This window comes from Olea europaea, chromosome 12 (assembly GCF_002742605.1).
Source record: "Olea europaea var. sylvestris chromosome 12, O_europaea_v1, whole genome shotgun sequence".
NCBI classification, from domain to species: domain Eukaryota; kingdom Viridiplantae; phylum Streptophyta; class Magnoliopsida; order Lamiales; family Oleaceae; genus Olea; species Olea europaea.
Genome location: NC_036248.1, coordinates 4,069,415 through 4,097,414, shown reverse-complemented (window position 1 = coordinate 4,097,414; position 28,000 = coordinate 4,069,415). Strand labels below are relative to the sequence as shown.

General features: G+C 33.8%; 3 protein-coding genes and 1 long non-coding RNA gene across 4 annotated transcripts; all 4 read right to left on the bottom strand.

Annotated features, from left to right (window-relative positions):
• Window positions 1-528: 528 nt before the first annotated feature.
• On the bottom strand, window positions 529-3,582 carry LOC111405263 (F-box/kelch-repeat protein At1g74510-like). The gene is made up of 2 exons (XM_023034067.1): window positions 3,394-3,582; window positions 529-2,148 (listed from the first exon to the last, which is right to left on the bottom strand). The coding sequence occupies exon 2, from the start codon at window positions 2,066-2,068 to the stop codon at window positions 761-763; it is 1,308 nt and encodes a 435-aa protein (XP_022889835.1). The 5' UTR covers window positions 2,069-2,148; window positions 3,394-3,582; the 3' UTR covers window positions 529-760.
• A 4,354-nt stretch (window positions 3,583-7,936) lies between these two features.
• Window positions 7,937-13,550, bottom strand: LOC111405262. Its single transcript, XR_002704759.1, has 3 exons — window positions 13,362-13,550; window positions 9,045-9,132; window positions 7,937-8,530 (listed from the first exon to the last, which is right to left on the bottom strand). It is a non-coding gene; the product is annotated as an uncharacterized LOC111405262 (long non-coding RNA).
• A 4,983-nt stretch (window positions 13,551-18,533) lies between these two features.
• Window positions 18,534-20,263, bottom strand: LOC111405261 (transcription factor TCP14-like). The gene has a single exon (XM_023034066.1). It carries the CDS (start codon window positions 19,865-19,867, stop codon window positions 18,737-18,739), a length of 1,131 nt encoding a protein of 376 aa, XP_022889834.1. The 5' UTR covers window positions 19,868-20,263; the 3' UTR covers window positions 18,534-18,736.
• Window positions 20,264-20,971: 708 nt separating this feature from the next.
• Window positions 20,972-27,237, bottom strand: LOC111405260 (NAP1-related protein 2-like). The gene is made up of 10 exons (XM_023034065.1): window positions 26,986-27,237; window positions 23,800-23,922; window positions 23,658-23,708; window positions 23,443-23,514; window positions 23,187-23,298; window positions 23,043-23,103; window positions 22,042-22,102; window positions 21,898-21,954; window positions 21,732-21,776; window positions 20,972-21,324 (listed from the first exon to the last, which is right to left on the bottom strand). Exons 1-10 carry the CDS (start codon window positions 27,103-27,105, stop codon window positions 21,259-21,261), a joined length of 768 nt encoding a protein of 255 aa, XP_022889833.1. The 5' UTR covers window positions 27,106-27,237; the 3' UTR covers window positions 20,972-21,258.
• Window positions 27,238-28,000: the final 763 nt, after the last annotated feature.

Sequence of the window (28,000 nt, the reverse complement as noted above, 5' to 3'; positions counted from 1 at the left end):
TGTTATTTCTACAGAATTCAAGTCCTGCAAAATGAAATGTCGGAAAAAGAGTTGCATAAGACCAATCGAGCTTGGTCGGGGGAGGTGGGGAGGAAACGAAAGGATGTCGTTCACATATAAAATTAGTCTCCAAGCTCATTTTTCAGACTAAATATAAATAGACAAAATTTTAACTTTTTTTTTTTTTTTTTCCCTCTAATACCCCCTCGTACCATCTAATCCACATTGCCCTCATATACAAGTATAATACTATAGAGCTTGAATCCACATTCCTAACTTTCAACTCCATTTGAGTTCCAACCAGCATAACTGAGTCTTTCCCCAAGATCGGTAGCTCACCTCTATCCTGGTGCAATATCCTCAAATTCCTTCATAGCCACTGCTCTACATGTTGGGTGCACACTAGACACTATAATAAACAAGATTTTATAGTCTACCCTGATAAAGAAGTCACTAACGCAAAGGAAAGTTGTATAAGGCAGTACAAGCTAAACAAATAAGCAACTGTATTTTTAACGACGAAAGTCAGAAAAATAAAGGACAAGAGAATTAACAGTTTGCAACACAAATTTCATTTATGTTCTTGTATAAGTATAGCAATTTCCTTACCAAATTGCAAACTATACCCAACCCTTCCCAATTATTGAAGCTGTATTTTTTTGCTTAACTAAAAAAGTTGGTGCAGACACAAATTGAAACAAACTAAGAGAATAAAACAAAGTTTGGAATTTCTGTAAATCCATATTTGGAACCAGATACTTCAGCAACTCATAACAGCACAGTTATAGACAAAACTTCCAGATTGTTTGTGGCCCAGCAAGTTCCAACGGGGAGGACCATCATCAGGATCCCAAGAATTGATCTCAATGAACCCTCGATGATAGGATCTTGGCCCACCAATTACAATAAGCTGGTCTCCACAAGACCGAAATGCTAGTCCCCAGCCGTTCATTGAGCTTGCCTGCTCAGGCAATTTGCCAATAGTATCCCACAAGTTCCTCTTTTTGTCATACTTCAATACTTCCATTCTGGCATAATAAGCTGCATATAACTCATTCTTAACGACAGCAAGCAAAGGTGGAGCCTTGGATGTTGCAGGCGTATTATTGTCCTCCGACCCTCCGTTGAGTGCTGGGAACATATCAGGAATCTCGTGCCAAGTCCTTGTTTTCAGATCATAAACCTCCCCACTAGTGAGCATGCCCGAACTACCAACTCCAACCCCTCCAACAACATAAAATTTCCCTTCCATAAATACCCCTGAACATAATTTCCTTGCTTTATTCATGCTCGGGAGGATTACCCAAGTTCCTGTCTCAGAATTATATAGCTCGGCTGAGCTCAGTATATTTCCCTGTGAATCACAACCACCAGCCACAATTGCAATTTCCCCAAGACTAGCAGAACCAAAGAGGCATCGAGGTGTGTTTGTCTTCACGCCAGGTGACCATGAGTTGGTCAATATGCTGTATTTATAGGTAACATATGACAATATTTCCTTTCCAAATACAAGAAGTTCCGTACCTACAGCCAATGATTCCTTATCAGAGCACATGAAGCAGTCATTTGACATCATCCTAGGCAAATGCATCCATCTGCGGTGGATCGGATCAAAGGCCTCCCACTCAAGAAGGCTGCACGAGAAGTAAACCCAATGTTCAGTGATACCCATATGCCTCCTCAACCTGTAAAGCTCCCCACTACGAATTAGAGATCTAAAGTCCCGATTCAACGAGGCAATGGATCCATAATCAGCCCTCGAGCAACGAATCAGACAACTGATCGAAAGGTCTTTGCCGACTTGGCCGATGAGTGAACCCGAACCCGAACCCGTATGATCCCCTTCAGTGCCCTGATTATCTGATGGCTGACTCAAAATGGAATCTTCCTTCTCTACAGGATCTAGAGGCTTGGATGACTTTGTTGACCCAATCTCTTCTGCATCCTCTAAACGGCGCTTTCCCTTCGACAGTTCGATGACATTATAAGTATTATAAATCCACTTGCTCTCTTGCTCATAGGCACTAGGCAAATCCCGTGCAACGAGAAATGATGGACCCTCCAACATGGCGACAAGTACGTCAATATATTAAAGAATAATATATCCAGGGAGAGATACCGACTAGCCAAATAAAAGCTGTGTCCCTTCTGCAATCAATTAAAGTTCCCAACAAAAAGATACTCATAAATACCAAAAGCATAACAAGTCACAGCTAAAAAGATAATCTTTGTATGACATTTATGATCCAAAATGCAAAGAACGAACAAAAATACCGACAAATGCTTAGGTAACAAACTAATCTGTAAAGGACGGCACTGCTCGACAAGAAACTAAATCATAATTATTTGTTAAGCCCAACCTATTTTGTTATGCACAGATCATAAGTAGATAAAGCTTTATAGGAATACACTCTCAAACCAACACACTTGGCAATTTTCCAAAGACAGCTACAGCAAACCACTCAATACGAGCATCATGTCTTTAAAAATATCTACAATATAATGATCCTACCAAATATACACCACGTCTCCTTCTCAAGCATACTAAATGAAAACACCATATAAATTATAAATCGGTCAATTTGGAAAATACCCAAATTTGCAATTAGTCTCATAAACCACCTTAATTAACTAAAGAAAGCATTTTTAAACACCCAGGCAGGGAAATCTTTATCAACAATAAAGACTGGCTATATACTGATAATTTTGCATGACCAAGACATAATTAAGTATCGCAGAGCAATAATACACAAAGAAGAAGTGTTCTTAAGCCATTAATTCTCCATTAATCAAAGGCCACAAACTATAATTCAGCGAACTAAGAAACAATCAAAATAATAAATAAAAAGAAACATTACAACCACTTGTATCAGAGATGATGACAATTGTAAAATAAGGGTCTATCTATATTGAATATAACAGTTGAAATATTAAATTTACACTGGATAAGAACAGCATGCAAGTAAATTATATGCCAAAGAAATGAAAAATCTCTAAAAAAAATCTGGGAAATTTTCAAACTAAACAAATAAAAGGAAATCATTATAGCAGAAATGATCTCAAATCCAACATTCTACATTAATTAACAATCTAATAACAGAAACAAAAGGAGCATGTGTAAAATAAAAAACAATTTCGAACATTCAAAGAAAATTCTCATATACCCAATAAAGATTCAATCTTTAATTGCACTCTTCACAATTTTTCAAGATAAAATCACCAAAAAGCACATTAATATACACGTAAAAATAAAAGCATTCTCAATTAACATGAAGTCCACAGATATACCTCTTCGTATTAGTTAGAAATCAAACAAAAAAAGAACAACAACAAGAACAAGAACAAGAACACGGATAAATCAAATTCACGATAAAAACCAGAAAAAATACTCACAGATTGTAAAAGGGATATCACTTGACTGATGATGCTACATAAAATATATATATATAAACACTTGTATTTGCGGGTATTTAATATATATGCATGTATTCTTCAGTGGCTAGTTCTTTTCCATCTGGATTTCTTATTGCTCTCTCTAAGAATTTTTTGGTTCTGGCATTGTGGGTTATACTGAAATGGACTGATTATTATTTATTGTCAAAATAATATAAACAAATGATTTAACGGAAAAGGTAATGGAGGTGTCAACGGGGCCCACAATAGCTTCGAAGGAAATCTGACCGGGGTGTAAAAACGAGAAACGACAAAGTTAACGGCCGTTATGCACGTGTACACGGACTTTTGCCGAATGAAACGGCTTTTGCTTTTCTTTTTTATTTTTCTAAAAAAAGGTTTCCATTCTCCGTACGACTCTCCGTTCTGGTCCTCGTGCACTCCGCAACACTGGATTTTCTTTTTTCTTTTTTGGCAGTTTTTAGAATTTTCGATGTCCCCTTTTCATCTCTCTCATGAAATTTGCTAAAAACTAAAAAATCCTCCAACTCATTTTATTTTATTATTATTATTATTATTATTTTTTTTTTTGTGGAAACAAAAAAAGAGCTAGTCCTTATGAAATTTAAGGTTGAATTCTTATTCAGCTTAAAAACAACTTTTTCATTATATGGAGTTTTAAAAAGAGTTCCTATTGTCATATTTTTTGTGGGATTTGAAAGATAATTGTAGTGTTTGGGAGCTTGATCATGATGGTGGTGGAAAGGGATCAATTGGCGGCATTTGGATCGTTTATGCTGAGTTATAGTGATGGTAACACGACCTCATCATGATGGTGGTGGAAGGTATCGATTGACGACATTTGGATTGTTTATGCCAAGTTATAGTGATGGTAACATAGGGATGTCAACGAGCCAAAATTCTAGGCTCGGGTTCGATTCAGGTAAAATATCCGAGCTTTTTTCCGAGTCCGAGCCGAAAAAAATTAGGCTTGACCCGAGCTTTTGGCTTGGATTTTGTTTGGTTTTGGGATTTTTTTAATTTATTTTTTAAATAGAATGGCAGCAGGTTGTTGTCAAACAAGGCAGCAACCTGCTGCCCTAATTCTAGCAACAACACGCTGCCTTTTATTTTATTTAATTTTTTTTTTAAATATATGCTCCGAACTGGCAAGCCACACGGGTCAACTCGAGCTTTGCTCGGGACCTAAAAATGGGCCTCGGTCCGAGCTTTGGTTCGATTCTACCGAACCTCGAGCCGAGTGGGCTCGAGCTTTTTCCGAGCCAAGCCAAAGGCAGTTCGAGCCGACGAGCCTGATTGCCATCCCTATGGTAACATGACCTTACAAGTAACAAATCTTTGTTAATTTAACTGATACTTATTAGATTGCGGTGTTGACGAAATGTATGGTGGCGGTATTGTGGAAGATGGTGTTGAGGTGGTGATGATTAAAGATGGTGTTGGAATATAAGAAGAGAGTAATCATGTAAAACTCGCGTTACTTAACAAGTAATTCTTACTCTACAAATATCGATTTTTTGTTATTTTAACTAAAAATGGGTATGTTGTAGCATCAATTGAGGTTGAGCTATTGAAAAACTTGAATCTAGGATGGTGGTGCTTTGTAGATTGTTGGTAATAAATACTTACATAAGTAAAACGTGAATTTTCATAAATAAAAAAAAATGTTGTTACGTAATTGCTACGCGTCCGAAACAGTTAATATTAATAAAAAGTAACATACGATAACATAACAGTTACCATATAAAAACATTGATTTTTAAAAAAAAGTAAGATATATGAAATGCAAAAATATTATTTTTGGATAAGACAAATAAATACTTTAATATTACCTTAAAAATAACAAAGTGATATAGATATATGTTACTCTAACATGTAATTCATAAAAATGGTTGTTTTTAATGAAAGTTTGAAACAATAATTTCTTTTGTTGATTTTTAATTAAAAAGAGGTATTTTAAAAAAAATTGTAGCACACGGTATTTTTAAATTTTTTTGGACAAAAGTAGGATGGTTGTGGACTTATCTTTACATATAAAAGAAATGAAGTAAAAAGTTCAAGTTTCACATTATTTAGACGTATCAATATGACTCGATACAATTAATACTCCTACACGTGATATTCTCCTTGATTGGGATCTATTCCACATGTTAACTGACAATACCTATATGAGAAAGGGCATCTCAAAATGGAAATTGGGACTATTGGTAACAAGTCGAATAAATCTTTCCTATAATTTTTTCTTTCTTCAAATTTTTGAGTACTCAAATGCATCTTCATTCTTCATTGACAGCTAAGAATGAACGGTCAGTATTTACCATGAAGCCCGAGTTTTGGGTTTAAACCACAATAAAATCAAAATTCAAGCTCTTACGAATCTAAGAGGATCTAAACGAAGTTTAGGCGTAAAATAACATGAAGTGTGACTAGACAACCGTTTCAACGTTTGAGCGTAGATGCACTTTTAAAATTTCTAATTTTAACTTAGGAAGCAAGAAAACAGAAGTAAGGAACTAGTGATATGACAAGATACAATAAGTTGATATTTAAAAAAAAAAAAAAAAAAAAAAAAAGTATAAGTCGAATACCATATTAAAATAAATTAAAATTATAAGACTAAAATAAAATAAAACTACTGCTTGAATGCCCTTCGATGAAACTTTGTTGACACGTTTGACAAATTTTAAAATATAATCTAAGCAGGTTAAATATACAACTCACAACTCACTTCCCACTTGTCATCTATAAATTCGGTAAGACTCATAACTTATAAAATACTTAAGAGTTAAAAAGTACTATCAAACAAGGTTATGGTATGTACTACTTGGAATTGGAGTTACACTTAGAAGGTAAAGTTTCTTCAGAGAACTTCTTAAACTCTTTATATATTGATTATTTATTTAGGTACAATGTAGTGGCTTGTTTAGGAGAACAATGATCTTAAAATTTGAGTAGTCACTCGAGCTTTAAATAAATTAAACTGCTCATTTGAATTTTATTTTTAATTCTGATGCCGTATTTAATATTGGGGTAGTATATTAAAAGGTTAACTATGTAAAAAGAATAGCCCAAATCGACACGTATATATATATATATATATATATTAAAGAAAGAAGCCCCCAGGGCACATCTCCAAGTGGTAAAAGGGGAGGGTGGAGAAATCCAGTTTTGCTTGAGGCTGCTGCGTCAAGGGTTCGAATCCTGAAATATGGATTTGGCTCTTGGGTAAGTCCAAGTGTACAAGCAGCCTTCCACCCTATACCCTTGGAGGCATAACCTGCGATTTACCTCCCTCACGATGCTCCAGGGTAGGAGCGGTGAGGGACCCTTAAGGTTGGGGTTCAACCTTTTTTTTTTTATATTAAAGAAAGAAGATACGTCATAAATTATCTTCTATTTATGTTCTATACACCAAACATATTTTAATAATATTCGACAATACGAAAAATGCATACACGTTTTAAGATGATCAATTGCACTCTTTATCATCTCTTTTAAAGGCCATTGGCAATGACACATTGTAGTACAAAAGCATATGGTACTTCAACGACATAACATGACATTCTAGCATTAATTCTTTGGCATCTCGAAATATATGCACCACTACCACTCATTAGTCCCCCATGCAGCCCATTTTGGGCATATGCCTAGCAACTACAAGACAAAAACCCCTATAGGGAATGGAATTTTTGTGTCAACTTTATATTTGGCTCATGAGGAACATTTTCGATGAAAAGAAAGATAACTGCACGTTTGATGTACTGTATTAAATAGAATAGATGTGATATCAAACTTCGTTACATTTAGAAAATAAGCCATTATTAAGAGAGATAATTCGAATGCTTACATTTACTGTTTCGCATATATTTTTTGTACCGCGTAATAGGTCGATGAATTTAAGGCAGTTCTTCGAGCACCACGCAGCTTGCTTAATCAATTCTCGTTAAGTCACAAGTACTCAACCTAGCACAAGTCAAAAGACCAACTGCTATTTGTGAAACCATGCTAGACTGAATGACTTCCAAATATAACTGGAAACACAGGAAATCATGTTTTATTTAGAGGACATGAATATGTACTATCATTAACATGAGAACATTAGTAGTTTGACTAAACTTTGGCGTTACTTAAATTTGACTTATATAAAAACATTGTAGAGCTATACTATTTCAGTTCAATTTTCACCTAATTATAATCTTTTACATACCATAGTTCTAGTTCATCACCAACTTTTGAAAGGGAGCAAGTTGATCATCAACCTAAAGTTGTACACTGAGTAATTAACAATAAAAATTGTCTAAACCTCCATTGAATCATCGTGTATCATAACGCTCAAATGTTCAACTTTACAAAACAAGATAGCTTCCCAACTTAAACAAACTGCCTAGAACTTTGAAGTCGACGCGTTTTCGTGGGGATCACACGATGATTTAAAATATTTCAATACTTACTATAGTGGGAATGGTGTGTGCAACTATATTATAAAAGAGGTTGACAACCAACTTGCTATAGGAACAATATCTTGAGGACAAATGATATTATTTCCCCAAAGATTTAGAACCATTCTTCCTTAAAATTAAGGTAAAATCCATCATCTCTAACTATACATTAGGAAAAAGGTCGAATGTATGTACAGATAGGTGATGAAAGATGTGTTTGTTAGGAGACTAGACTTGAGTATAACTGTAGTTTATATAGTTTCCATTGTCAAAAAGCCCTCCTCCTGCTGTCCTGTACATCCACTTTTATCCAAATTCCACGCCTAACTCCAGTTGATTTTCAAGAAATCGGATGGCCATATGTCTGCTGCAGTAGGATATCTAGGATGTGGTTAGGCTTACCTGCAAGTTCTGCCATAGCAGGCTCTTGATAAGCTCGAGTATTTGAGCAGACAGGGACGAGATATAAAGGATCAACAACTGGTTCCACACAAGGCAATCTATGATGATGATCATCACCAATACGCGATTCCAGTTCTTGAAGTTCACATTCAGGTGGGGCTACATTCAGGTCGAGTTGCAGACCAGACCCTCACCTTGAGTTCACATTGCAGTTTCCCAATTTGAGCATCCAGAGCCGAATTCTCATCTTGTAGTTACTTTTTCTCCATGCTCACCTGTCAATAAAGAAATTTAGCGTGTGCTAAATTTAGAGTTCCAGTGATCAGCTAAAAGAACCTGGCTATTGTAGTAGATCTAAAATAATGCTGCAAAATTTTTCTTTTCATTTATAATTTTTGTGCTTTTCCACTTAACAGCGTGCTGTTTCTGAAGAAAATTAGTAAATTACACCAAACAACACATTGGGAATCAAAATTTATTTACAAGATTAGAATTAGTTTAGTGATTGGAAAATCATAGGAATTTGAAATTTTAAAAATCTCAAAGATTTGATCAACTATGCTCAAATCCTCTTTCTCAAATTCCTTCTTTTTTTTTTTTTCCCCAAACATACACCCTTTTTCCAGGGCATATACCGAGACTGGATTATAGAACTCTCAATTGCCACATTATGAATTGACATAAAAGTTATTATCAGAAAACATTAATTAACTTAGGTTCAGTTGTTATACTGCATGTCATAAAAAGTTATCGACACAGAATGTGAAAACTTGATGTCAGTGGACTTACATATTGAGATTCAGACAGCATGCAGCATTTTCTTTTCAGACAGTTGATCTCATCTAGTGTGTTCTTCACCATACAAATAGGGCCGGTCCTGTGATTGTCGGAGCCCGAGGCGAAATCCAAAAATTAGGCCTCCAAAATCAACGTAAATGTAAAATTCAACGATATATTATACAACATATTGTTAACTTAAAACTTAAGATTAAAACAACAAACAAATATCTCAATCATCTCACAATTAATGAAAAAACTATTTTCATTTTCCTTTTCCTTTTCCTTCTTTAATAATAATAATAATAAACTTTGGGCCAAAATAGGCCCTTTGTGGTTTTGGGCCTGAGGCACAGGCCTCATTTGCCTGTGCCCAGGACTGCCCTGCATACAAATCGCTCTGTCCAATACAGAGGCCTCACCATTGATCAGAATAGATAATTATGTAAAAATGATGTCATTTAAGGTCGTTCAGTTAATGGAGCCATAACTTGATGGAAATTTTGTTACAAGGCAAAAATGTTATATATGAAGTAGAATCATTTGAGCATCTGGAAAATACCTAAATCATTAGATAAAGAAAGAAAGATTTCATTCAGATGTTCGCACTTTGATTTCTTTCTCTCAGCCTTGGAAATTCTCTTTGGAACTTTTCTGTGATACTTCTTGCCAGAATAAACCATGTGTCGAGATGTTTTGGTATCAGATAGGATCATAATGTTTCTCTACATCATTAACACAGAAGTGGAATATTTTTCGTTCTAGATTCAAAAAAATTAACATAGAAGGCCAAATGGAGCCAACATTTTATACATCATGATGATAGTCAATTTAAACCTACAAAGCAAAAAATAAAAATAAAAATAAAAATCAATTTGAATAACTATGTGTGCATGAAACAAATTAGTACAGATGATATAAGAGCCAGAAAAGCATAATTTTTATCTTTCAATTTCTGAAAGAAAAGGTACTGTACATTTTCAGAACCATTGAAGTTATTTTTCTCCTCAGACTCTGGGAAACCATGCTAAAATTGTATCTAACGTAGTTTTATTTCACAGGCAGAAATACGTGGATAAACCATAATATAATGTCAAAACAATCTAAAAGCCAATAAAATATTCAGTTAGCTGCATGAACTTCAGTCTTCATCCCAGTAGGAGTGGTCTTTTTATTCTTTCATTTCATTTTTCTTTGGGGATGGTGGAGTGTGATTGCAAGTCATATTATTCAACTGTTTGAATATTTGTTACTTATAGTTATAACTCATTTCTTCTCATAAGGTCTTCCTTCAGAATTATATTTTAGAGATTAACCAGAAGGTGACTCCCTGGTTGAAACGACTTTTGGGAAATTTATTGTGGAAGAAAATTAGATAGGGGGAAAAAAGATGGGAGGAACCATCATTATGTTTTATTTTCTAATTTTAGTTATAGCAGAATGGATCAACTTTTGGAGCACGAATAATGATTCAAGAAAGCATGTATAACTAAAAGCAACATAATTTTACGGGAACGGAGAAATTTATGGGATCTTGCATCAACAACGGTGACTAAAGGAATTCCACATTACCACTGTCATTTTCTTATACTCGAAAAGTTTTCGACATTGTCGTTAAAATTTTTTGTATTCTATTGTAAGGAGATTCTAGCAGAGAATGGAGGCATGATGCAGGGTTATGTAATTGTTTTTATCTTTTTGCTTTTCTACTTAAAAAATTAGTGGATCTTATTTCTTACATTTATTGAAATAATGACCAGAAAAGAAAATTGGGTTATTATAATCATGAATTAACTCGTAGAAAGTTGACTTATTCAGCTACGCTTTTGAAATTTATTCTAGCATACCAAATTTCTGAGGTCCTCTTATCCACAAGAATATCATCTACTATTGAACAGATGCAAGGCATAGCAAATTTCATGGTTTCAAATTCTCAAGACTGACCCCAGCCCATCTTTTCTTCTTTTGGAATGTTAAGAGAACTTACAAGTGATTCTAAAATTTCCTTTTCCTAATCTTCAACCTTGAATCTTCTATAATTTATCATGTCTAACGTTATGAAAATTTTATATATATCTGCAAACATTTTCCCGAGTAAGAGTGGTCCATTGGGCATTATAACTCCTCAAAGAGAACCTTATTTCCAGAGTTGGCAAAATCTTAGACAGACACTTTATTCGCCAACTCATTCAGTTACTGAAAAATTTATACCCAGCGACTACAACAGGACATGTTAGTTTTGATCCACCCCTTCTTCTTTTGATGTTGAAAACTTTAAGACATCAAGACTGAAAAATCTCTAAAACTTTGATACAAGATTAATGTCATTTTTCTTCATTTATACATCTTTCCGTTGTGACAAGATATTTATTAGAAGAAAACAGATGCTCAGAGAACTAATGTTCCTTTCATACAATCTGCTCCAGATTTTTAAAGAACACTGCTTCTACACATGTTATATGTCATTCCTCACTAGCATTAGGATGGATATAATGAATTCAACTAGAATTTTGACATTCCATTGATACTATACTGATAGTGACTTGGTCGACCACTTGGCATAATCCCTCCAAAGCTTCAGTTGTAGAATTTTTAAAAGGAATGTAATTTCTTTTATTAGACTTAGATAACTCCCAGTTTTCAAGAATACTAATCACATACAGACTTTGGAAGAGTTTTGGCATGTTTTAACAGAAGTACAGTTCTTGCATTTACCAGAGTACATAATAGGAAACTCAAGCTAATTTCAAAGACAATTCCTATGTAAAATACATGAACTTTTGTCAATTCCACAGCCATGCTACATTTTTCAACTAATGGAGAAATCGCTGAATTCATTTGCTGTTTCACTACCAGCCCTGAGGCTATGATATACAACTTACAAGATGTTAATGCCAAAAAAACCCCCACTGCAATCAAAACAACTCATAAATGTAGAAACAACACATTTACCTTTTTTTCCCTAGAAACTCAGTGGTTTTTCTCTTCGTGTTTCAATTTTTAGTTTTGAGTTTTAAATTCAAATTGGATTTTGTGTTTTGAGATTGTTGAAAATGATTTCTTTTTGCCATTTTGAAAAATTGTTTTCAAAAATAAAAAATTGAAAAACGCGTTTACATTAGTATTGAAAAACTGAAAAAGCAATTATTCAATATATATATAGCTTATTTACTTATACAACAAAGCAAAAGCGATTGCCATAGTGGTAAAGACATTAAAACTCCATGCTGGTGACCTAGGTTTGAATCTCAGCCACCTACTAATTTATTTGAAAGATTTTTTTTTTTTTTTTTTTTTATAGGTAATTAGAGAATTTTATTCCTTAAAAGAGAGTACACGGGAGGTATACAATCACTTTAAGCATGAAAGGAACAACAAGAAATTAGACAACCCTACAACAGGATTTTTAGCCACTGCATTAAACCAAGTATAAAAGATTTTTGTACCATGCATATTAAAAAAATAATAATAATAAAAATCCTTCGTATTGAAAATAGGTTGGTGGAATCAAACTCGTGACCATCTCAAAATCCGTAACTCTACCAACTGAGCTATCCCGCTATTGGCTAAAAAAACGCGGAATTTAATTGAAATTTCTTGTACTGTGCATATAGAAAGAAAATCCCTTTGTATTAAATTGCGGTGAAACGGAATTGAACTTGTGACCTTAAGAAAATCCATGACTCAACCAACTGAGTTATCCTGCTATTGGCAAAAACACCGCATTTTCGGTATTTTGAAGTTTTGGCTTGATTTCTACTAAAAATAGCCAAAATGACTAAAAGGCCGTTTTGCATTTTCTTCGTAATTTTTTTCCATGTTTTCGAAAATTCATTTCTGAAAATAGGTAAATAAACATGTTTTTGGTGTATTCGAAAATTAAAAACTGAAAATGATTTGAAAACAACAAAGAGAATAGGCCCTAAGATTTTAAGATCAACCAATCAAATTAAGCACTCAGCTAAGCATTCTAATCAAATCTTGATCATGCTTCTGGGATTTTATAAACGCATAACAGGATTTAATTCATAAACTGAGGTTAAATAATTATTATCAACATATCCAAAATAAGTTTCAAGGACAAAAACTAAGACGACAATGAAAACCTAGGTAGGCTATAGCAGAAGTGCAAACAGGTTGATAAAAAAATAAATAAAAATACCACGAATGAACTACAGGTCTGGAACTTCTCATACCCCCAACAATCTCCAAAAAATAACAAAAATATAAGTAAATATGAACAAAAAAGGAAAGAAAAAGAACCCACCAAACGAAACACAATTGACAAGATACTTGTTATTGGAGAACAAATAAGAAAGAAATGCATACCGTTAAGAATTGAATATACGAATCCCGGTATTCAAGTTCCTGATTTTGACATTAATGAATGAATCCCAGTTTTATTAGTACTTTGCTGAGAGTGACTGAGTTAGGACTCCATTAACTCTTCGCCAAAGTGAGAGCTCTTTGTTTTTTCCGGGAATAAAAAATTTTGGGTGATCAAATTGGAACAACGCCAAAAGTTTGGTGACTATTTGAGTTTTTAATATTGATGATTATTTTTTCATAATTTTATTTTTAATTATCTAAAAAATATATCAATAATTACGTAATCAAAATGAAATGATCTAGAATTGTATCACTCAAGTGTGAGTACTATAATTGATGTAGGATTGGTTTAATCTAATATTCAAATTTTACTATTGTTGATTAGTAGGAGATTTATTTTGAGTTTTATTAAAATGTAATTATTTAGAGTTAGTATCTTTTAAAAGTCTAGTTATGATAATTATTTAAAGAGTAATGTTATTCGTAGTCGCTCACTGCGGTAGTCGCCCTACGTGATATACACATGGTAAGTGATTATTTGATACATTAATATAGTAGTTTTTGTATTCATTAATGTATCAAATAATCACCTGTCATGTGTATGTCATGTAGGGCGACTGTCGCAGTGAGCGACTACAAATAGCATTATTCTTATTTAAATCAGAAAATTATTATTTTACTACAAGCATGTTGTTTATAAATATTTTTTAATTTGCATCCAACCGTTAATTCGTGTCTGAAATCACGTTTGAAATTTCGTGTTCATTCCGTTTTCTTTTTACATCAATAGTTTATTATTACATGAGCATAAACAGGCATTATGGGCTTGTCTGGGAGGAATTAAAAGCCAAAAAGTGACAATTGGCAGCAATTTTCCTGTCATTGCAGCTCACAATTTTTGACTGCCTGTGTGTGAGGTAAGACCCGCAAATTGGACCAACGGCTCTATTTTGACTGAAAATCTGGTGAAAAAGCACTGTCAGGCAGGATATTTACAATTTAGTTGAAGCTAATCTCAAAAGTTAATCGTAGAAGTATATATTATTTGTAATAAAATAATTGGTTTAAATTATCCCTTATAATAAGACTAATAGACCTAAATAAGAAATGCTACAAAAAGGGGTCAGCAATAGAAAACAAATTATATATTGCAAAGCTCGGAGTGGGATCTATTTTCATACAACATTTGGGCCATCTTTTCTCTCTCTTTCTGCCAAAGGGTTCCCAGTTTGGGCTTCTTTTAATTGGGTTGAAAAATGCTGAAGGGCCCTTATTTGGGCCTTTACTTTTGCACTTGTGGCGTTTAGGTCCTTTAACACCTTATTTATTTTTTCAAATATTGATAAATTTAAAAATAAGAAGAGCCGTACTTGGGACATTTGAATTATATAACTGACAGAATACGGCAGGGTTCGGACCTGCGTACTCTATAATTTGCAGGCAATAAATTGCACTATCTGCTCGTAGGTCATCTTCATGTCCTGATTGAGATTCAAATAAATAAAATCAAGTAGTTTATTAGATAAATATGCGTGCAAATCTCAACAACAGAGAACAAGAGGAATCAATTTTTCTGCTTAGTGCCAGAATTTCACCAGATGTTGACGTGTGTATCACATTTGGTCAATATGTTTTTTTTTTTTTGTCATTATTTAACTGAATGTTGTCATGTGTATTTTGTGAAAATTTGGTAGATAATTTCTGTACACGCACACACACATATATAATTGAATAAGCTTTTTATTTATTTATTTACATATTATTGTTGTCATCAAAACTGCATCTCATTCCATATGTACATGACATACACATTAGAATACTATGTTAGAATGCATTGTTGTCGTCCCAAGAAGCCAGCTCAAAAGTCTAATTTGCACTCGATGTAATTTTTGTGTCAAGAATTTCCCTTTGAAGACACTCCCACGATACAATCGTACAGATGATCGTTGCATCAATTTATTTTATTTTATTTTATTTTTTTAATGACGGGAGAACCCGCAGTCGCTACCCTTCGGGTGCGTACTGGGTGAACTTTTGGGCTAACGCAATAGCCTGCAAACCACGACAATCAGGTAAACCGCACTAGGCAAATCTTGTACGACATGCTCGATTAAGAAAGTGTTAGTAGGAGGAATCGAACTCGTGACCAAAGGCCTCCGCGCTCACCTACTCCAACAACTCGGTTATCCCATGAGAGGTGATCGTTGCATCATTTGAAAAGATTATTGATAGAGATGCCCCAATATCATAGTGAGTTTCAGAGTATCTTTTATGCATAGTCTTGAATAAGTATTTCGAGTTGGAGACAGAGTGTGAGGTGTCCAAGACTTTATCGAGGCATTGAATTATTCATCCTACATGGACATGTGATCCTATGTGGCATTCACTTTGACTCCACTGGTGGAGCATAACAAATTGTCAAAATTATGCATCCTAATATTTAGTTTGAAGAATGCTATTTATCATTATTGCTTACCCATAAGAAATGATGTCATATTTTCATGACTTTGATTAGTTATCTTAATTATGATCTTAAATGTAGGATCTAAAATGATAAATCAATTGATGTCATATTATAGATAATCGGTAATCATCGCTTACGAGTGGCAATACTTCTTGAATTTTGATACATAAAAAATTTAGCAACATCATTAGAAGCCAGATGTGTGAGTATTCACAAAGCCAAATTTCGTACAAATTAAGTACTTAAAAGTCTCATTTTGGTCTCAAATGCGATGCCAACTTGTTGGTTAATTACCTTCCAAAAAGAAGACATTATTATTTGATATTTTTAAGATAGTCTTTTAAATACACGATTTATCAATGGGACCATTTGTTTGTACCACATAGTTTCAGCCCATGTGCCATAGTCGTACCACCATATGACAACTTCAATGTCATGAAAATTCATAATAATGAGGTTTTATTAGATTATTTCTGTTGATAACGCTGTTGGAAGTTGCACCACATATTGGGTTTTGACTCTCTGTACAATAAATACCTGTCAATTTCTTTTTCCATGAATTTCTTTATAGTCGCCATCAAAGACAATGAAGGTTGGGAGTTTTTAGTCGATACCCTACTTGAAATTGACAGTGATAATTGTTGGAATAGTTGAAAGAAGGGGGAAAAAGAAAGTGACTCGAGAAGAGGATTCCCTTTCTAGTTTCTTCCCTAGTTATAATATCCCGAAACTACAATATCATTCAGAATGTCCTTGGTATTCAGGGTTTACCGAGCAACTATAAAATTATATTGGATAAGTGGAATGTTCTAAAGTAATGAGAGCGAGATAATGACAAAGACACTAAAGTACCAACACAAGCAGTTATAGAATAAAGTGCTTAACAATATTTTTCAAACTTGCCCGTTTTTTATCTTCCTTTAACTTTTGCTCTCAATTTTCCTCAGTGGCCAAGGAAGGATAGGAAAAGCAAAGAGTTCACCTTGTAAATCAATATTCTTGATTGCTTTCAAGACGAGCAAGCAAGCATCAATAGATTTTTGGTTACAACATATATATTGAATCTATGTATATTTAGTCTAAACCAATTGTACGAAGAATGCTTATCATTAGTAACGTTAATTTCAAATCACATTATATTCAATCTCACAGTTAATCCGTGAAATTTAGAATAGATCAATATTTATGGGCCAACTTAATCGAACATACCTTTCTCTGGCAAGTTGATTGATGTGATAATATGTTACTATCTTTGGGGTACCATCTTTTGTCAAATCTTAGCTCAAGTTTGGATATTATTATGAGGAGACATAAAAGAACACAAATGGTCATACATTATCTTGTGTTATTTTAACAACTAAAATTTCTTCTTATGTGAGACATGATAACATGTGGCTAAAAAAGTCTCTAGATTCTACACATTTTTTTTTGTAAAGGAAAAACTAGACATTCAGTGAACTTTGAACCCTTGACAGATGGGCCCACAGAACTTCAACGGTCCTGATCAACAGTTGGTGGGCCAATCCACCACTGATCTTGACGGTGCCAGCAATGCCTTCTCTATTATATAAAAGAGAGAAGGAATGGTCCAACTGTTGAGGCAATTTTCCAGCATCTGGGCCCTCACCACCTGAGCCAACTCCTGGAGTTGATAAGGTATGGGCCCTCACACCAGCCCAACTTATTACAAGACAATTGCTCTATTGCCCTCAACACTGTTGTTCAAGTGGCATATTGGTACTGAATTTTCAAGTCGAATCAGTCTCTCTTGAAAGCTCCTAAAGTCTTTGTTAAATCATAATGTAACCTCATATAAACATGTCTTAAATCAATTTTTAAATGTTGTACAACTTGAAACTCAAATGAAGATTATACCACAATTTAGTAAAGATTTGAATGTACTTCGTTGTTTGGGACTTTCATTAATAATGGTTTTTTTGTAGTCCCTCAGATTCATAGATGTTATGAACCATTGGCTACTAGAATGTTAAATGTCCCCACGCCATTGTATTAGTTAATGTTAATGTTGTTTGGAGGAGGACGAGAAATGAAAATTTTACTTATTGTTAAAACCCATAAATTGAGATGGAATCGCTAAAATGAACGAAAAATGAATGGGCTAGCTACCACCCGACCAACACAAGTTGGCAATAAGACTCATGGATTGAAGTGAAGAAACATCTCCACGAACACATTTGAGGACCGTCTTCAGGATAGAGACCTCACTATGGGGTTACACCTCTATGCTTGAGCTATGAAAGACCACATTAACGAAGTCCTGACACTATGGTTTCCTTAATGTATTACCAACAAGTTCGCTAACTATTCGATAATTGACATCAATATAGATTGGATCATCCTAATGAAACCCTAGTCACCCAAGAATTAGGGTAATTTCAAATTAAAATCAATTTGTCGATCTCATCTTGTCATAGAATTTCTCTCGCTCATAAACAAACCAAGTGATTGAGCCCAACCAAAAGGTGCACGCAAAATAAAAATAATTTCAAATACATTTCTTGAATTCTATATTAATTTATGCACCATAAAGTTACTGAGGATAGTGTCTTATTAAGTTATAATGGAAGACCAATTGTAATTGAAAATAAAAGAGAAAGAACACTTTTGACTTTCAGAAGTTACTAATAGAATTACATATAACTATAAAATGTCAAAATAGTACCTTCCCAAACCCTAATCTCTAGATCAATCTCACAAAAAATTATATGATATTAAGGAAAACAAAGCAAAACTCAAACTTGTCTCAGCAAGGGTATTGTTACACATCAAACTACACAAATGGGATGAAACGATGACCATTTCCAGTAGAGCTTTTTTAAAAATCACATCATGTAAAAATTTAAATTTTAGCGAATGATTAAGTGTATTCGATTAAATCTTGTGATTAATATTATTGAGACTCACTCATTTGAGATTCAGATTCACCACGAGTATCACCAGACCGATACTGATCTAGCCTGGTGATCATGCCAAGTTGCCCTTCCTCCGAATCACTGCCACCACCACTAACACCATTGCCACCGCCACCGCCAATAGTCGATCCTAATTGTTGACTAGGCCATAGTGTAACTGGGGTTGGAAAATTCATAAAATGTAGTCCACTAGACATAGTTCCTCTATACAAAGAAGAAGCGGCAGCAGCACTGTTATTACCTGAAGGAAACGTCCAAATGGGATCACCACCCATGACTAGGTTATTAGAACCGGCCACCGACGGCCAAAAATTTGCTGGAATTGAAGCGTGGCTTGCCGGAATTGAACCAGTACTCGACTGTAGAAAATAATTTCCTATTTGATGCTGAGGTAGTTGTAATTCTTGCTCCAGCCTACGCTTTCTCCTTATGCACTCCTCAGTTTCCATTAAGTCTAGCGTATTCTCTCGCAACTCCGGCTTAGCCTGCAACAAATTAGGGTTAAGGCTTGGCGACTGAAAATTCAACAACGTCGTAGAGGAATTTTCCGATTGTAATCTGGTGCTCGGTAAAAGTCCCCGGCGTTGAGGCATCAAAAAATTTGAATCGAAGTACGTAGATCTTAATTGAGATGGCACTGACATGCTGGAACCTGAGCTTCGTAAACTTATATTAAGTGAAGTGAAGTTTGCCGGGATTGTACCGGTTCCCGTGGCGGCAATGACAGCTGGCTCGGCTTGCTGAAGCAGCCATTCGACGGTTTCGCCATCAGACTTATGTCCGAGTTCTCGTGTGAGTTGAAAAACCCTAGCAGCACAGAGTGCAGGCATGCGAATTCGTCGGCCGCGTCCATCGACCTTGGTGTGACGATCTTTTGTTGTCGTACGCTTGGGCGGCGGCTTCTTGGATGTCTCAGCGGCGACATGGTGGCTTGAGGAGGCTGTTGGTGGTGGAGTGGTGGCGCTAGGATTTAATATATCATCCGCGGTGGAGATGGCTAGAGATGGATAGGTAGAAGTGGAGGAGCTGGGCTCATCTTCTTTCTTTTCCAGCAATTGGAATGGAAAGTTGTGGAGGCGGCGGTGGAGATGATCATCGTCTCCTTCCATGAACGGATAAGCTAAATCCCAAAAAAAGCTCTATTTCTCTCCCTTTCTTAGAAAAGAAAAAAAAAGAGAGATTTTCTTTAGCTTAATTCTATGCGGTTTTTTGTCTTGTATCTCTATAGAATGATCTCTCTTCTCCTTTAGATTGATGCCATGGTAGTCCTTTTAGCGAGAGAGAGGATAATTTAGGAGGACAGGCTTTAAGCCAGAAAGATAATGAGTATGAATTATACAGGTGTGCTCTTAGAAAAGCAGAGATTTTCAGAATTGAAAAAAATAAATAAGTGCCTTTCTTGGGCATATTATAAATTTTTATCTGAATTTCGATCAACATAATAAAACCTTGCTTCACTTAAATATAAACATAAGATTGACATTTTAAGTCAAAATTTCAAGACTTGTTATTGTATCAGAGTTTAACTAGCACATTCAAGCAATTCAACTGCTTATAAAGTTATGAGCGGTCGAATTTCAAGAAGGGTTTAATTTAATTTTAATTTTGTTTTTGGTTGAAGTGTTTCCTTTGAGTGTAGTTGGACATAGCCTTTGGTTCAGAGTCCACGTGAGGTGCTCTTTTTATGATTGTATCCATAAAGACAAAGGGATGGCCAGGTTGGGTCCCAATCCCAAGTCATAAAAATAAAAAAACTGAGTTAAGAAAGTAAAGATGTTACCTTTGTTCTGTAACCTTTGCTAGTACATTATTTATGGACTGCTTTGGGATTCCGGCAACTTAACTTTTGGCCTTTGCCTTTTTCGCCTTTCTCTAGGGATAATTCTTGTTTAATAGCTTTAATAGGCGTGGATACATTTGTTAAATGCTCGTTACGTTTAACAAAATTAGGTAATTTCTTCTCATCTAAGCATCCCCCTCAGACCTCACATCTAGCCTCCTATTGATGTCAAGATAGGCTCGTGTGGTCGAGGCCTAAGGCGACCAATCCTATTCAAGAATCAGATCGGAACTAGCTCAACTTTGTCTGAGTCGATTTGGTACAATAGGTGAACATTATTGAGAGATTTTCGGTTCATCGAATCATAAAAAGTAAGTTTGATCAACTAAATTTATTGGGAAAAAAATAGTCAATGGAAGACTACAAGAGCAGCTGAGATTAAAATAAAAATGTCAATTAAAATGAGCAGCTAGTTGAGATACACCCGAAAAAATAGTGATAGATGAATTTCACAAACAATTTAACGGTATAACTTACAATCAAGTCAATGAAGATATTAAGGCTTTTTCCCCCCTCTTTAAGGAGAGAACAGGGGAAAAACAGTCAACAGTAATATGCTCTTTTACTCGCTCTCTTCACCATCCTAGAACCTCCTTTACAGATGCCACGACGTGGTCTACGAAAAAGCACACATACGCAAAGTATAGTAAAATTCAGTAGTTACTTGTCGCCATCTTCACCTTCATCGTCCCTGTCGTTCTCTTCTGAGCTATCACTACCGTTTTCCTGCAGTGACTTTTTGGATCAACAATTACTGTAGATATAACAAACAACAAATAACGATAGAGAAACCAAAGAAAATGTATCAAGTGAATTTCTCGATGTAGAAATGATTCACTTACTGTAGATATATATAGTTAATCTTGGTGTCAATGTCTATAATATCACAATTAAACCACCTCGCCATTGAGAATCAATCACCACAAAAGCTAAAGAGAGAAATTTTTAAACTATAAAAATATGATCACATTATTTTTAAGCTCCTTTCAGCATAAAATTCAGGTATCATAGAGAGTCCTAGCAGGCACATGAGCGTGTTATATTATTGGTTTAGAATTAAATCCATAAATAACTTCTCCATCATCCACACTAAACTGTAAGAGCGTCATAGAGAAATAGTTTTCTACACTTACCTCATCATCGCCATCATCCACGTCAAAATCTTCTTCATCAGCCTCCTACAGCAAGAATTCAAAGATCACACTAGAAGTATTAAATAGCCACGCAGGTTAAGCTCAACATAAACCTCTATTAATATATCAAGGAAAGTATTAAGAGGGGGCATTAGCAGTTCTTTACATTGTTAAAATAAGAGAGAGGATTTGGCCAGAGATCGTCCTTGATTATCTCGGCAACCTGTTAAAACAAAGGATAGGGATTTATGTAAAATGCCCATACACCATAGCAAACCTAAAGTAATTCACTGCTAAGACAAGATTTTACCTCATCATGAATCTCCACTATATCATCCTTATGCTGGGTGTCACTAAACCAGGTAAAGAAGCTGCAAACAGTGTGGCACGAGAATAAGCATGAAGAGTACACGAATACACAAATATTTGCCAAATGACAACGTATTCAAGACAATCAATGCAAAGATTAAAGCAAGTACACAGAATATCTTATTATTATATTTGAAGACCACGAGCTCACATAGAATAAGATAAAATATTGGGGAAAATTGCAAATTAGGATCGTCATTGCATATGCTATAAGACAACAAGTCAACCCCCAATGTGATATATTTTGGGCACATAAACAACCAAAAACATAAAAAAGAGTGGTAGTGGTTCCTAAACTTGCTCCCTCGTGAGGATAAAGCAGCAACAATTAATTACAGCACGTTTAAGAGTACAAGGAAAACTAAATGTAAAGATACATGTCTTGACTGAGAATAAAAGGAAATAACACGTAACGATGTAGATCAGAGCACAAGGATGCATTCTAAGGAAAACAAAGAAGAAGGCATATTGTAAGAATGCATTCAAGAGGACTATAAAGTCCATCAGGAAAAATGGCACAATTCACAAGCAAAAAATCTTAATGAAAACATTCAAGCTGTTTGCAGAAAACTTGGCAACTATACCTGACAATTTCCAGCAAAGAATTGGCTGATGATACTGTTTAAGCACCCATACTGGAATACAGATACAGTCGAAACAAGTCCACATCTTATTTAAAAAGAAGGAAAATTTCCACTTTGAAGATGATTGCATTATAACTAATGTCATCATATTCTTTGAAATAAACAGTGGTAGGCTTGAATGCAACCATGACTAAGATAGACTAAGAGTCAAGTATCAATCTTCTTAATGTCCCTAAATGACCAAAATGACTGTCCATTAGGATGCAGTTGCAACCTAGTCAGCAGCCTATGTTTACAAATTCACACGTCAGCTCCATAGCAATATTTAAAACAAAGTTTAAATGTACAATGTAACAACCTTTCCTCAGAATGAGACCGCTTGTTCCCTTTCATCTCATCAACAAAATTGGAATGGCCTTCATAAAAAACATGCAAATAAGCTTAAAAAATGGAACTTAGAGAAGTTGCATGAATCAAGGTACGACGATGTCAAAGCTTACCATGCCTTCTTTCCACTTAATTGATGTAGAGCTTATTTTTGTTGTTCCGTCCTCAAGGAAGGTAAAAGTCTTTGTGAGTTTGGTATCTTCAAAATACGGATTGGGTTTGAAGTTCTGAGGGGAAAAACAATACAGAAAATTAGTAAATTTCATATAGACTACATAACTACAAGGAATGATAAAAAGAAGCATATTCTCACGAGTAAAATTCTACAAAAGCAAGAAACAAAAGAAGCAAAGAAAAGAAAAAAGACTCACAAATGTAATTGAATAACCCGATTTCAAGTCTTTAGATTCTTCCACTACGAGGGTAGTTAAATATTTGAAAATCTGGCACCGAATGAAATAAATCATCCAACTTGCGTCAGATTCAAGACGACGCTTTCAAATTTAGCAAGCACAACAACTAATTCCATAATAAAACCACTAAGATTTTTCTTAATTTAGAGAAAGCAGACTGGCAAAAGATAAACCTTTTGGTCTTCTTCAGTTAAAAGTTCACTAAGGGCAGGATGACTCAGAAACTGCAAGGAAAAGAACATGTGCCATTGAGGAGGGAAAAAAGGACTGTAAGAGGTGGTGAAGAATTGAAATAGCGAGTATTGGATCACTTACAGCAGTCATCCAGAAGTCTGGAATTGACTTTATGATGTCATTACGCTTATCATAGACAGGCTTCCTTTTCTCACTGTACTTCTGTTCTATTTCCAAGACCTTTTCACTAGCTTCTTCATTGATCTGAAAGCAATAAAATAGTAATTAACATTTTAACCTCATCCATTTATCGCTAAAGACTTTCTGGTATAACTAATTAACTATACCAACAGCAGAAAATCATATCAATGTCTCAAAACAAACAAAATACATGCAATTCCTAGGGCTTGCTTGGGAGTTTTTATTTTCACCAGGTTTGGTGGCACTGTTTACGAGAGATTAGGAAAGTCAGATCCAAAATCGGTGGAGGATAATTTTTCCGTTTCTTTCAACCCACTAAATCGATGAGTTTTGGCCATTACTCATAATCTATTCTAATTTTAATCTCTATACAAATTCCAACAAACATATATTGCTCAAAACTAACTTGTAAATGATAATACATTAATTAAAAAAATTATTTATAAGCAAAAAAAATTACTTTATAATTTAAAAATTTATATACAAGTAAAAATGTATTTATAACAAAACAAATTATTTTGTGCAAATATTTGTTTATAAAGTAAAAATAATACTAATAAGACAAAAATTCACTTTTAAAATATAAAAAGTCACTTATAAGTAAAAAAAAATTCACTTATGCATAAAAATTACTTAAAATTACAAAATTATCTTATAATTACAAAATTTACTTATAAGTAAAAAATCAAAATTAAAATTTTAAGCAAATATTTTTAAAAAGTTAAATATTAACTTATATGTAAAATAAAAAATAAAAATTATAAGTAAAATATCACTTATAAGTAAAAAAAAAATTTATACAAGTAATTATAAATTGAACATTTTAATAAGGGGCAGAAATATAATCTCATTCTTTTAAAATCCTCTCAACGGCATGGGTTGAAATGTTTTAAAAATCGCTACTAAAATCACTCAAAATCGGTCCATTCATAAACACTCGAAATCAATACTTTAAAAAATCCCATAAGGTACCCAAAAATCCCAAGCAGGCCCTTAGGTATCATTACCCTGAATTTCAATGGTCATCAAGATTACATTTGTTATGTGTTGGCTTATGGATACTAAACAACAACCATCAACTTGAATGTGATTCTTCAATGCCCAATGTATAGTATAGTATTTATTAATTTATTCACAATATAAAGACATCATAGGTAACAGATGCATGAGATAAGGAAGCATGAGTTTCAAATTCATGCTTATACAATCATGGACAAATTTACAATGCCAGTTATCTCATTTTCTTTTTTCAAGAGTTAAGGAAAAAAAGGGGCAAGAATAAATTGAAAAGCAACATTGTTTTGATTAATTTTAATATCCAAACCTAAAAAAAAAAAAAAAAAGGTACCACAAACACGATAATGGAAAATGCTTGTTGTACATGACCCTTTACAGATTCTTTTACAGGATTGATGATGTGGCAAAAACAAAGTGGGGGGATTTTATTATTTTAGTTGTGAAATTTTGATTCAATAATATCTCGCTACATCATTGGTAAATAAGCCCATGTTTGAGCCACATTCTAGGAGAAGAAATGCATTATTCATGTCAAATCAGTGGAAAATGTATGGTTGAGAAATAAGGAAAAATTTTAAATTTGCGTGTAATATTATTTTATTGAAGAATATGTGGTTGAAATAATGTCAAATGTTGAAGAATGTATTTTTTTGAAAATAATGCGGCTCAAACAAGCCATAAATCTATAAGTTGTGATGTACACGCACAATAATTTCAAAAATGTTCTAAATTTAATAGCAAATTAGAAATTGAGCCACTTTCATTATCTATCATGGGAAAAAGAACATTAACAACTAGGCTCCACTGAATTTCTTCCAATTCTAGGTTCAAATGACTTCTGTATCTTACAGAACCGAAATAAAGAAAACTAAAAGTAGCAATCTTTTCTTAAAAATCTCTAACTTCTGATATATATATATATATATATATATATAGAAGTAACTGAATGAGATAGGAAATCAAATTTCGCAACAAGATCAATTTACTTTTTCTGGTTCCACTCTTAAAAAACTCAAATAACTCGGAAAAATTAAAAGTAGCAATTTTTTTCCCTAAAATATTTACGTGGCAAAAACAAAGTGGGGGGATTTTATTATTTTAGTTGTGAAATTTTGATTCAATAATATCTCGCTACATCATTGGTAAATAAGCCCATGTTTGAGCCACATTCTAGGAGAAAAAATGCATTATTCATGTCAAATCAGTGGAAAATGTGTGGTTGAAAAATAAGGAAAAATTTTAAATTTGCGTGTAATATTATTTTATTGAAGAATATGTGGTTGAAATAATGTCAAATGTTGAAGAATGTATTTTTTTGAAAATAATGCCGCTCAAACAAGCCATAAATCTATAAGTTGTGATGTACACGCACAATAATTTCAAAAATGTTCTAAATTTAATAGCAAATTAGAAATTGAGCCACTTTCATTATCTATCATGGGAAAAAGAACATTAACAACTGGGCTCCACTTAATTTAAATCAAATTTCGCAACAAGATCGATTTACTTTTTCTGGTTCCACTCTTAAAAAACTCAAATAACTCGGAAAAATTAAAAGTAGCAATTTTTTTCCCTAAAATATTTACTTCTCTATCATAGAGAGAAGGAAATTGAAGTAGAAATAGGATTATAGGAAGTCAAGATTCATAAAAAAATTAATTTACCTTTTTGAGTCTTCACCTTTTTTGGGTCCTAATTGAACAACCCAAATAACTCTGAAATATTAAAGGTCGACATTTTTTTTTCAAAGGTAACAAAATTAATTTACTTTTTCTGGGCCCTGCCCGAGAGAGAGAGAGAACTGGAAAAACAAAAAAATAAATAAATAAATAAAAATAAAATTCAAAACAAGCAATTATTTTCTTCTAAAATCTCTATTATTTAACATGGAGAGAAAGAAAGTGAAAGAGAAATAGGAGATCAAAATTTTTAACAAAATCAATGCATTTTTTCTTTTGGTCGTCATTAGAAAACCCAATTAACTCAGGAAAATTAAAAGAGCAAGTTCTTTTGTTTTTTTTCCCCCTTCAAAAATGTCTACTTTTCTAACAAAAAGAGAATAAAACAGAGTAGAAATTGGAAATCAAAATTGAGAAAAAATTACTCTACCTTTTCAAGCTCGTCTTGGGCTTCCTGGAGCTTCTCAATGGATAGGAGTAGGTCTGTATCAATGTGCTCTGTTGCGTTGTTTTCTTCTAATTTCTGCTTTTTCCCTTTGTCAACTCCCATCTTTCTTCAAACCCTAGAATTTTAGAGGGCGGAAATTGTTCCACTGCTGTTTTTGGTGATTTGTTTAAACCCTAGATAAACCCTTATTGTTTTGTTTTTTTATATATGTATCGCACAGTTGCAGCAAGAAAAAGCTCAGTCTCAGTGTGCATATAGCTGGGGACCGGGTTTTGGGAATTTTATTAAAACGGCGTCGGAGCAGCGTTTATTTGGCTTCTTGAATTGTTTGTGAAAGGAGGTATTTTTATTTATTTATTTATATTTTTTTTTATTGATAACTTCACAAATACTTTACTTTAATTCATAAACCTTAAAAATATCATATTTTACATTTTTAGGTCATTTTAAAATCATTATTTTACATTTAACTCGTTTTATAAATTTTCTAATACATCATTTTTATTTGCAATCAAAATTTCATTTTTCAATAAAATTTAACATTTTTTTTAACAATTACATGTTAGATTAACATATTTGTTATTGTGTTACTTGTAGAGAAATAATAAAATTTATTTTAACTTTTTATTAAACAATGTTTTAGAAATGTAAACAAAAGAGCTTTTGACCTCTAGTGCTTTTAAGCTATAGAGAAGTCTTTTCAAACACATTCTTAATTAAAAAATGTACTCGAAGCATATCCAATTATAAAGGTTGAACCCCAATTTTGAGTGCTCTCACCGTCCCGCTCTTAGTATATCCAATTATATACGAAAAAATTTATCGTTTAATTGATAGTAAACTCGACCAACTAATTGGTTAGCGCTTTATTTAGGACACAAAAAATACCAATTGAAAGAATTAGTTCCCTTGAAGTAAAATTTAGTTGTTAGGGAATGATTCAACCTTCACATATTGTGCTAAGTTGTTATGAATATTTTTGACACCATTAAATTAT